Source organism: Diadema antillarum, unplaced genomic scaffold (genome assembly GCF_040938485.1).
Source record: "Diadema antillarum isolate AM-2024a unplaced genomic scaffold, OU_Dant_1.0 seq00000507_RagTag, whole genome shotgun sequence".
NCBI lineage: Eukaryota > Metazoa > Echinodermata > Echinoidea > Diadematoida > Diadematidae > Diadema > Diadema antillarum.
This window is the reverse complement of record NW_027271462.1, coordinates 884,359-897,066: the sequence shown is the minus strand read 5'-3', so window position 1 is coordinate 897,066 and position 12,708 is coordinate 884,359. Positions and strand designations below refer to the sequence as shown.

The 12,708-nt window shown below is 39.3% G+C and overlaps 1 protein-coding gene across 1 annotated transcript in view; it reads left to right on the top strand.

Annotated features, from left to right (window-relative positions):
* LOC139733956 (kelch-like protein 2) overlaps positions 1-12,708 on the top strand; it is a 39,417-nt gene that overhangs the window by 16,815 nt on the left and 9,894 nt on the right. Inside the window, exons 3-5 of the mRNA XM_071644769.1 lie at positions 7,649-8,037; positions 8,364-8,485; positions 9,649-9,870. Coding sequence (XP_071500870.1) covers positions 7,649-8,037; positions 8,364-8,485; positions 9,649-9,870 — 733 coding nt within the window. The remainder of the gene's footprint in view (positions 1-7,648; positions 8,038-8,363; positions 8,486-9,648; positions 9,871-12,708) is intronic.

Here is a 12,708-nt window from a genome sequence, read left to right as displayed (position 1 = left end):
GAGGGGGGGGGGGGGGTCCCCTTTTTTATTATGGACAGCCGCTCCGGTGGAAGACAACAATACATAGTGCAGCTTTTAATTATAAACCACAACAAAAACCAGGATGAGGGCATACATGTATATTCCAGCTCTTTGTGATTAATATTTTTGTTTGGGACAAAATGCATTCAAACTTAATGTTGTGGACTTCCTGTGCTGTTCTTCATCATGAGTGAAAATTTCAAAGAATTTCAAGAGGAATAATTATATAGTTTCAGGAGTTGTTGGTAAGTATATAAGCAGGAGCTCCCCAAAACCTGTCCCTAGTTTTTGTGACGAACTGGAGCAAGTCGCAAGCTACGCGAATTTTTCCTATCCTTTCTCAAAAATGCAACGCTGGCTCCTCTTTGATAGTGCAACCATGTACAAGTAAGTTTTCAAGGGTTGGAGTTATTGAATAATTTTCAGTTTAATTCCTACATTTGTATACTTCGTATCGTATGAAACATGCCTGGATGACTCACTGTCACACAGTGTATTGTCACATGTGCTTTAGTGTAGTTTCTGCCTTTTTTTCTCTCTTTATATTTTGCTGGACATGATACCTTTCACACATTGTTGCCCACTGGAAATGCTCTGCAAGTGATGCGACAGAGCTTAACAGTTTTTCTGTTTCTTTTCTTTCCTTTGAATTTTGGTGTGCAGAAATGCATGAAGTGTGCGGACCATACTCTACATTGCATCTGCTGGGCCATTACTGTATTAGTGTGTAATTCATTACCACCTTACCTACAGTATTAAGAAATGCATCAATATCAGGGTCATTGACAATTGAGTTAAAAAGTTTGATAATACTTCTTTCTCATGATTTTTGAGCTTTTCTTCTTTCTTTCTTGTATCTTAATCCCTTTTTCTTTGAATGCGTCTTGAGCATTTATTTAATGGATTTACATTTGAATAGCACAATACAAATTGCAACCATTATCATTACTACAAATGTTGTATGGTACAGGTACATATCATACAGTTAAACAGCATATGATACCGTGAATAAACCTCAATAGTACAGAAGACTTGATATTAGGGAGCTTTTAGATTTTAGACGCGCGGACGTTCAAAGGAAAAAAACATGCTCTGAGCTTGCGCAGAAGCGCGCGTCAAGTCGATCTATTTTTAGCTTGCGTCGCCTGAGTTTTTCACTACGCGTACTGGGCTATTTTTACGTCCGCACAGTTTGCAACGTAGAGAACTACTTCATGCACCGATCATATGGGGTGCGATTTTATTTTTTATATGTTGCATCCCAGCGTAATCTAAAGCTACTTTCAACGTGACGCAGGGGAGAGGAGAACGTCCAGCGCACTTGTTGTCTCAAAAGTCTGTGCGTCAAAATCTAAAGCTCCCTATTAAATTGTTGCGGTGTCAGTATGACAGAAGTACCGTATGTTACAATTTGTGGACGATAAAGAAATTTGGTTTAGAATCAGTGTTTAAATGCAGCAAGTCAAACATGCAAATTAACACACAATTTTGCAAGGAATTTTTAGAATATCTTTCAATTTCAACCATCAAAACTGAAAAGGTAACCATATAGAAATGTACAATATGCAATAACTGTTGCAGGACTTTTTAATATGTACATTACTGTATAACCAGAAATTTTCATATGTTTGAAACTTTCCCAATCTATGCAAGGAGCCAAGATTTGCAATTAAAATTCATGTTAAAATTTTGCCTACACAATGCATTGAGTCCTAGAGGCAATTTGCAAAAAGTTTTATGCCATGAAAAGGGCCATCAGCTCTAATTATACACGAAAGTTTCATGCCACGAACGTTCTTGGTTAGAGTATTTTGTATGCTTACCGTAGATGCTGGTATGATTAATTATATTCTGGCATGTAGTGACCCTTATCATTATCAAATACAAAACAAATGTGCATATTAGGAACAGAAACAGGAAAAAGTAGAAGTGGAAAGGTTGGGAGCATAGTTATGTTCTTGGTGCAATGTCAGAAGTCATGCCTGTAGGATATGATTTATATCTTTGGCAGGAAGGGAAGGATGTTACAAAAATTTCACAGATCTCAGAGGTATAAAATATTTGATGAACTTTCATGTTCAGGAAATTAATATCTGTTTGAGGGTCGGGCCACTGGTGATTTCTTCTTTTCCCTTTTTTGGAAGTTAAGTGTACTGGTACGTGCCCATATTATAAAGTACTGTATAAGTGCCCACATTAAAGTATAATATGGATCTGATGAATGGAGTATGTGTGTACTTTTGTGATCCCTTATCTAATCTACCCAGATGATCTTGACATGTTTGTAATGTCATATCAGTGGGCCAGGATACTTCTCACACTAGATCATCCCCAAACTGATCATGGTATCAGAAGGATAACAGAGGACATCCTCCTCCCACTTTGGCACTCAATGCCCGTTGCCGTGTGACCCTAACAAGGATGACTCACTGTGTGTGTAGAGGCTGGGCGCAGGAGGTGTGTTTTGGTCACATGACCTGCACAAGTACCCTCCCATTTAACAATGTTTACTTGTATATAAATTGATCGGCTGTTTTTGATCATGACTGTTTAATAGTGGGAACTGCAAACACTTTGACAGAGCTGAAGAGCACAAGTTGTTGTAGGACAGAATTTGTCACCGACATGGCACGTGGTGTACATCATGGATAGCCGCATCAGAAATTCAACTTTACTTCTCTGTTGACAAGTAGATGCCATTTTTTGAAGAGATTCCATTTTACCTCACTGTTTATGACCTGCAGACTTTTTTTTTGGATGACAAGAGATAGGTGTATAGGAATATATTTTGAAGTATGCCGGAATATACAAGTGTATCATCACTGTGTTGAAGTAACGATACAAAGTCTTCAAAGGAATCATGTCATCGTATTATCGCAGACTCAGGTAAGGTGCTAGAACTACCATTATCTGTCAGAAAATTTTGTTTTACTTCACACAATATACAATTTTGTGAAGCATACTGCTTTTGTGTAGTAGCCAGAATAAAATACTTTTTTTTTTGTAAAGCAATAAAAAACAAATATACAAAAATATCACTTGCATGTTGAAATTTAATCCGCACGACAGTTGTGCTTTGCTGAGTACAATATCAACTAAAATTGCAATTTGATATTAAATGGAAGATTTTCATGTAATATTCAAAAACATGCGATTCTAATGAGTCACCATGGGTGCAAATTCCCTGAAGCCAATCTTTGCAAACTCTGTAAATTAAACATTTATAAATATGAAACTTCAATTCTGTTTTTCCACTTTTGGATTTGATGGTCTTGGGAAAGATTTTAGCATTTATCCATCAACAGATGATTTTCTTTTTTCCAAGGGAAAAACTGCTCTTTGTTTTAAAGAGCAACAGTGATCTGCATTGTATGCTGTTCATTATTTATTGCATTTGAAGGTGAAAACTATGATTAATGTGGTAAACATCTCTAGGGAACTTTTATTCTTTGAAGTTGTTATTGCAGCATGTTTGGATCAAGATGATATTGTGTGCGTTTTTCTCTCTCTCTCTTTTTTTTTTTTTTTTTTTTTTTTTTTTGGGGGGGGGGGGGGGGGACTATTTCCCTGAACCGCAGTTTGTTAAAATTATGATTTGTTCTTTATTACACCATCTATTGTATAACAGACCAGCTGACGGTGTGTAATCAAGTTTTAACAATAAACCTATCAAATGTGTGTGCATCCATGCGTGGAATCTAGTATCCGGGTGGATCTCGTCATTTCTGACAGTCAACGACCTAACCTTGTTTTTTGTGAAGCTCTTCGCACCGGTGTATTCCCCGCCCACATCCCGAAATTTTGTCAACAAATCCACTTTTGTTTGATCAAATGTGTGATAGACAAAAATGTTGTCATGAGTAGAGCTCAAACTTTACATATAGTTCAAGTATGAATGGCATACCTAAAATATTTGTCAGCTTGGAATTTCATATTTTGAGCTTTTCAAAGCCAAACAAGTCTGATAGGTCACAGTATTCATTTTGATGTTTGTTTTGCAATGAGGAATCAACCATATAAACGGCCGAAAGGTTTTCATCATCTGTGTTTACGACAAGAGGTCTACAGAGTCTGTGGACTTGTTTTTCAGTGGAACAGTTGAGGTGAAAGCACTATTCCCAATTGATGACAGACTATATTTAGTGTCGTTGATGCTGGGTTGAAAAGTTCTACTCAAAGCTTTTGCTCCAAGTTTGTGTTCGTATAAATTTGCAATCTTTTTTTATTGGGCTTGAAGTATGCCTGAGATATTTTTTGAAGAGTTGCATGAAATCTACCAAGTTGACATCAGGTGAGTAATATTTTCTTTTTTTTTTTAGCAGAAAGTACCATGGAGTACAACTTGTACAGTGTACAAGTACACTGCTGTACTAGTGTAGTGTGTATTTGTACAGTACCGTGGTAAGTCTTAGTCTATGAGAACAATGTTCCAAGGTACCTATATTATGTGACTGTATAAAATCAGTGCATTGCACATAGTGCTAGCATACTACAGCTTCTAAAGGGATCATATAGTTTTGGTTGAGACCTGATTTTAGGTTTCTAACTTTTTTCGGTGAGATAATGAGAAACCCCCTCTTATAAAATATGAAAGAGCGTGTAATTCCATGAGGAATTCAATGTTTATTTGACGAAAATTGGTTTTGAAATGGCTGAGATATCCAAAACAGAGCAATTCTAATATAAAAGTGTGGGATCCACCTTTTATTACTATCGCTTTGTTTTGCTTTGTTTTTGGATGTTTCAGTCATTCCAAACCAGATTTTCATCTAATAAACTTCGAATTCCTCTTAAAATGATATGCTCTGTACTATTTCATAAAGTGTTTTCTTGGTAATCTCGCAAAAAGTTAAAGGCCCAATTCTCATCTCCACCAATACTGTATCATCCCTTTAATAGTATCCTTGGTGTATGAGAACAGAGTACAGAGTACAATGATGTAGGGCCCTATTAGTGTATGAATACAGTGTACAGAGTGGTGATATGTGAATGAGGTTGTGTGCTTGACCTTCTGCTTGCCTGATTTTCCTTTCTACTGGTCAAGCGTGGTCACTGTCTTTGTCCAGGATATTCATGGCAATATACAACTGATTTTTTTTTTCCTGCACCAAACAGACAATGGTCATCTTCCTCTTGGCAGAGAATATTCAAACAAAGAACAAAAACTTCGATGTGGAAAACAGTGTTTTGAATTGAATGGCTGTATGTTTTTTTTTCTTTATCATAAAAGGATTTTTCTGTTTGTATTATGTACAAAGGGTACTGTAAAACGAGGAATGTTCGCGTGCATTTTAATTTCGCGAATTTCGCGAGCGCCAAGATTCGCGAAATTAAAATGCACGCGAAAGTTCTTGTCTACACTACATTGTATATGCATTGAATGCCAGTGGCAGTTCGCTAAAATTTCATGCCGCAAAAAAGGCCGTCGGCTCCAATTCACGAAAAATTCATGCCGCGAATATATCATGTTTTACAGTACTGGTATGTTGTCTGATTTATTCTACCTTTCCCAAAAACATGGGTGTATATTGTAAATTGCACCGAGTTGATCCAACTTTGGAGCATGCCGTTATTTTTGTTTGTTCGTTTTTATTTTCTGTATAATTAACCCTGCTTGTACACTGTATGTATGTTAGTTGTTTGAGGTACAACTTGTGTGCATACTATCATGTGGTATTATTGGAAATGGAATTGTGCTAAATTGAACTGATGTAGACTACAAAGAAAAATCAAATTTTTGTCATGTCCCCAAAGGTAAGAAATGAAAGAAACTATTGTACATTTATGGAGTGTTCACCGTGAGAGGACCGACACATAATAAAAATCAGCATTTCTTCCTATTTATTTCTTGGTCGCAAATTGTGATGCATAATGTTGTATATAATTTACATGTATTGAGCATTAATCTTTTTTATTGAGACCTTATTTTCTTCATAATGGGGGTATCTTTAAGGAGAAGGGGCCAAGCAAGCTGACATCTTGCCCTCGTCCCACTTTTCCGTTCCTAGTCTTGACCTCTTCTTGAGATGACAGATAGTGCCGGTGTTTGGTATTTGTCTGACCTGACCGCAGGCCAGACTTTCCGACAAACTTGAAATTTAATCCGGAAGCCAAGACTAATGGTTCCCTTGATATCTGAAATGTACTAGGGTTCACCCTGCAGCGCAGATCTCGGTCATTGGACTTCCTTTGTGGTGACCTGTAGATGGAATTCAAAGAATATCAAGTGTTTTGCTGTTGTTGCTGTTTTTCTGTTTTTTATTGGTTTTTGAGGTTTAAAGATCCATGTGTGCATGGTGAATTGTTTAGCGAAACTACATGTACCCCAAAATATTGTATTTTTGTCACTGTGCACCTACAAAATTGTATGTGTGTGTATGTTTGTGTTTGCGTATTTTTCTGCAATTGACCATCTTACCTCATCAGAGTTTCACCTCTTGCAACCAAACTTGCTGAACAGGTTAATTATTTTCCCCGGCAAATGTTTCTAAAAGACAATTGCTTTGATACCGCAACCATATTGAAGCAATGGATGACATGCCTCGTCAATAGAAAGTTAGAGTTTAGCACGCAAAAGGCTTGTGGCCTACATAATGACATCCCGCCAATAAGACTTGTGCCCTGTTTATACTGCAGCATGCAGGTGGGTTTCAGAGCCTCCTTGAGGTGTTTCGAAAGCGCGCTCAAAAAACCAATCTCTTGTCTGTTTGTACTGCTTGGGCTGGTTTGCCCAAGAAAGCCCAACTGGCTCTGTTCCCATGGTAACCGAGCTCCCCTCTGATACACGGCACAGGCTTTTGAATTTCGTACATAACGGCAAACATGATTGAGCACGAAAGTGTGCAAGTTGTGCGTCATTTAGCAGGGTGATTGGTAATGATGGCTGGTTTGTAAACGTTAGCTGACGATGGCCTGTGATAACTTCTGGGTTGGGAAAAAGCCGCTTCTCGAACCCTGTAGCATTTATACTGCTATAGGAGGCTCTAATAAAAACCACCTACTGTAGGTGATTGCAGAACCTTAATATCCGATCGGATCTCCTTTTCTGAATTCTGTGTATACCGAGCTGAAAGGCTGCTATGGAAGGCTTCAGAACCCTCTTTTTGCTTAGTATAAATGGGGTATTGGTTTTGATACAGGCATAGCCTTACGAAGCAGGTACCGTCATATTTTCTTTAGGAGGCAAATCGATTTAAAACAATCGAACAAAAAATCTGTCTTTTTTTTTCGCCACACAAAATGGGGAAGCTGAGTGGAAGAATTAAAAATTTTGCTTGTACAGTGCTTGCCGTACAATCCCATTTGTAAGTACTGTATCTTGATTGCTGATGTACACATGTATCCAGGAAAGATAAATTGTGTGTGTGTGTGTGTGTGTGTGTGTGTGTGTGTGTGTGTGTTCTTATGTGTTGACTTTAGCGATTAATACAGGATCCTATTTTCTAGGGAGGGTTTTATTACTCCTGGTTCTGCTTTGAAAACACTATAGCTCTTCTCATCCCTGATATGGTTAGAAAAAATAATCCTACGTCTGTCCTTTCTTTAATACATGTACATAACATATAAGATGTGTAATGTGCAGAAATGTAATTTAAAATGTTGTGAAATTGATTGTTATCCCTGCCAGGAATCGTACCATGGAGTTGGGGCCACTGCACGTCAACACCACCGGCAACCCCCGCGGGGCGTCGTGCGGCCCGTCGTCGGGGAGTCAACGACCCAGCTCCGTGCTGGGGGTCACGACCCCGTCCCCTCTCAGCCCCACCCACTCCTCCCAGTGCCTCAGTCCAGGCGGCAGCAGTGGTGGCGGCAGTGGGGGAGGGAGCGGCCAGCCCTCTGGGGGTTACACCATCCACCACGCCCAGCGACATACCAATGACTCCTTCCTGGCCATGGACAGGATGCGCCAGCAGGGGGCGCTGTGCGACATCGTGCTCAGGGTCGGCGACCACGAGATCCGGGCGCACAGGCTGGTTCTGGCGTCGTGCAGTGCGTACTTCCACGCCATGTTTACAAGTAAGCAGCAACGTGCGACCTTTTATCGCTGGAATTCAGTCATGCTGTGATTATTGATTGGGAAATGTTGACAGATATTTTGATTGAAATTTAGAAGTCAAATTGAGTTCCTGAGTTAATTTTTACAATCTTTAACATCATTTGATGAGATTCGTGAGAAATAGCAACCTGTTTCAAAGTAAGTCAGAATCAGCTATTTATATCTTTGAGAGATTACTGTATGTCATATTTCATTCACAGATTGTAGTTTAAAGGTTGAAACTTAGCATCCCAAGGTTAATAATACTTCTTTTTTAAATTCTCCTTTTTTTCTTTCTTTTTGACAGATGATATGTCAGAATCTCACAGGTCGGAGGTCACGCTCCATGAAATCGACTCGGATGCCGTGGAGCTGCTAGTCTCCTTTGCCTACACAGCCAAGATCGTGATCGGGGAACGAAATGTCCAGGTATAGTAAACAAGTTGAGGCTGTGAATTTTCATCAATTTGTCTTCCTCTGCAAATGATATTTGTAAGATCGCAACTGCTGATCTGTAATTCATCAAACATGGGGGGGGGGGGGGGGAGGGAGACACGTTGGGGAAAAAAAAGAACTATGGGACTCAAATCTGTCATCTACTACTTTCTGGGCAGCGACACTACCACTAGGCTATCCCTGGTTGCTGGCAGTGTCACAATGAACCTGGAACAAATACCCAAGCTCAGTTATTTTGACATTGTTATGTCTATAATTAGTCCAAAACGGAGAAGGCATTAATAATGAAAGCAAGAGATTATTAAGCAGGGGGGTGAAGGTTTAATGATATGTGCTCTGTGTGAGTTTTGGCTGTTCCTATTCTTACACATGAGCACAGATGCAGAAATGTTTGGACTTTCTAATAATACTGTACATAATTCTCAAAATTCTTTATGTCACACATGCTCTCTTGTGACTCTTACAATGAAATTGAAAGCTGATAAAATGTATTTATAATCTGACTGTGAAAAGTATACCCTTCAAGAAGTGAGTATGTAAAATTATTTTCCTTGGCAAGGGTGATAATAGTTTGGCTGTATTCAGTTTGTTGTTTGGACATTGTTGTTAAATTGAATCTTCTGTGTGTTCATGGGCTAAATATGTGTTTTATTGATTTGAAGGTTTTTCACAAAATGTTAGTGGTCTCTTGTGTTTGATCTCTCTGTGATAGAGATTTCCTGTAAGATGACATCATCATGAATCTGATAATGATCGTATCATTATCAAAATCTTGTCTCTCACTCATATTACTACATTCATGGTGGTTAAACTGGACTCAATACTTATATGCATCTAGCAAGTCTAATCTCTTTGTGTATCAGGATTTCCCGACAATGTTGTGAGTGGTTTAATTTGCGATCGTGAAGTACAGCAATGGATAGAAAAATGTACGCAAGTACGTCACATTCATGTGAGGATCAGAGTTAATATTTTCGCCCATTGTTAGATTCACGAATAGCACCCGTACTGTGAAATTCGCAAAAATAAAAACCCCTGGTGAAATATATGGTGTATACAGTATCTATCTAAGTCTTTCCCCATTCCCTCCCTACCCACCCCTCTCATCTTGCCCCACCCCTGGATGATGCTCCCAGGCCCTGCTCCCCGCTGCCAGCTTGCTCCAGATGGAGAGTGTGCGGGACGCCTGCTGCAAGTTCCTCGTGGGTCAGCTGGACCCCTCCAACTGCCTGGGCATCCGACGCTTCGCCGACACCCACGGCTGCTTTGACCTGGAGCAGTCGTCCCGACAGTACGCCCTCCACAATTTCTGCCACGTGGTCAACACGGAGGAATTCCTCCAGCTTCCCTTGCAGGAGGTGAGTTCGTTTGAGGAAGAGAGGTTTACGGTAACACCATGTGTCTAACTGAGCAATGTTGTATCTAGTCATACGGACATCAGATAGGACAAAAATGGAGTTCCTGTGTGTCAGAAAGTCACAACTCATGCATATAAAAGATTCCACTTCATTCATTCATCACTAAGTGCTGGGTGCATAACCAGGGTTCCCACAGTCATGGAAAATCCTGGAAAATCCTGGAAAAATTTGTGGTCATGGAAAGTCAGGGAAAAGTCAGGGAATTTCGAAAATTTGTGAAATGTCATGGAAAGGGGATTTTGGTCATGGAAAAGTCATGGAATTGCATTTACCTCTTGGCTATGGCAGCTTTCCAGTTTGTCATGTCTCGCAACTCTCATACTCTGTGATCATACTCTGCTATTATAATTGGTGTTTATGATTTCCATTTTTCCCAGTTTTGTGACATCCCAAATTCTACATAAGTCCCGGGACATAGTTTCCAGTGGAAAGCTGACCCTGGTCAGAAACAGCCCATATGCTAATGATAATAGATGTACATGTCATGAGTAAGATAGTGGGTGGAATGGATGGCTGTGAGGGGAGGTGGAGGCCATCATAACGTACTGATTTTGGAAATCGTGCCAGAAAGGAAGTCATGGAAAGCAGCAATTTAGTCATGGAAAAATCATGGAAAAGTCATGGAATTCTGTTTTCAAATTTCTGTGGGAACCCTGATAACCAGCCCTCACACCCGACTGGACCCCATGAAAGACCAGCTAGTGCAGCTGGGCTTGTCCAGCCATTTTCTCAGATGAAAAAAGAAATAAACAGTGTGTATGTAGTCCTTCATGAGAATTCTCCTGAAAATATTAAGAACATGCTTGTAGAGTGAAACGTCTAGAGTGGGTAGGCTCTTATCAGGGCTACACACAAACCCAGGAAGGAATATGTGGTGCACCGTAAAGCCTTTTACTACTAATGTTCTACCACCATGAAAACCTTCAAAGATTTTGTCAACTTAAACATGGTGTAGTATTGGACTTTAAAACCTCAATGTGTCATTTTTCTGTTTACAGAGTGCCCTGTTCATATTGTTTTGCAAGCACATGATGGAGTGGCATGTGCATATTTTGCCACGGTTGGCAGGCATTTATTGTCTATGATACCTATTGATCCTGATGGAATGAATTGTGCCCATAACTTTTATATTCCCTTGTCGTATGATTTCCCAGCGTTTTACTCGTTTGCAGTTATTAATGTTGAAAAAAATCTTGTACTGGAGTAAACTACGTGTACTGGTACTGTGATTTCTCTGCCGCTTTGAATAATCCAAGCACTGGAACATTAGCAATTTGGCTTTGCCTGAAAACTCAGTGAGCACATTCCGTGTTAAGCCTAATTAAACCGTAACTTGCCTTGCTTTAATCGAAACCATGCTAAGAATTTGACAATTTTATGAGCCACTACGATGAGTTGACTCACTGCAGAACCTTTTGAATATCTCCCCAGGATGTCAGCAATGTGTTAAAGGACAAGTTCACCTTCATAGACATGTGGGTTGAGTTAATGCAGCAATATTAGTAGAACACATCAGTGAGAGTTTGAGCAAAATCAGACAATCCGTTAAAAAGTTATGAATTTTTGAAGTTTCTGCTCAGTCACGGCTGGATGAAAAGACTACTATAGCTTGTGATGTCACATGAGTACAACGATATAAAGAAAAAATAAAGAAAATTCAACGTATTTCCATTTTTCTCGCATAACAAAAGAACACTCGAATTCTCTCTTTCAGAAGGCAGGGGGAAAAATATTACCCTTAACATACGTCAGTAGCAAGTCAAAGAAATGTGCACTTTATTCAAAAAGTAAAGTTTTGTGAAATTCTCTTTTTATTTTCCTTATATAGTTGTACGCATGTGACATCATACACTGTAGTAGTCTTCTCTTCCAGCTGTGACTGCGCAGATACTTGAAATATTCGTAACTTCTGAACGGATTGTCCAATTTTCCCCAAACTTTCACTGATGTGTTCTACTAATATTGCTGCATTCACTCAATCCACATGTCTATGAAGGTGAACTTGTCCATTAATGAGAAAGCGGATGGAGCCAACTTCTTTCTCTGCTGCATCCACTCCAGCAGAAATGAAAATGTCTAGAATCATTTGAAGAGGTGCTATGATATATAATTACAGAAGATTTCAAATATTTGAAAAGGGGCCAATTGAAAATGATGAAAATTTTGAAAGAAAAATTATAGGAATTTTTGAGGTTGCTAAGAACTACAGTGTAACTAATTTTTATGCTACCAAAGGCTTGCAGCTCTGCAGTAAAAATTAGGATAAAGATATTTGCTTTTCAGCTTGATATTTCTTTTGAGGTGAATTCTTTCACTACAATTCAGCTAGTTTTCATGTGTTAGCCTTTAACCCTGTGTGTGTTTAGAGTCCCTAATTTTCATGCTACCAAAGATTTGCAGCCCTGCAGCAAAGTTTAAAAGAAAGATATATCTGCTTATCAGCTTGATATTTCTTTTGAGGTAAATTCTTTCACTACAATTCAGCTAGTTTTCGTCTGTTAGCCTTTAACCCTATGTGTGTCCCGATTGGCACTAAAAACCCTATATATATTGGGAGTAAATTTGGAGTTTATATCCAAAACAATTATTGGGACCGATGTGTTGGCTCAGTGAGTAGAGCGGCTCCCCTCACAATCGGGAGGTCGTGGGTTCAAACCCCGGCCGCGTCATACCAAAAGACGTTAAAAGATGGGAGTTGCTGCTACCTTGTTTGCCGTTCAACAGTTGAAAAGGTTAGAGCAACGTCGATCTGGCACTGCTCAGTGGCTGCCGGGCCCA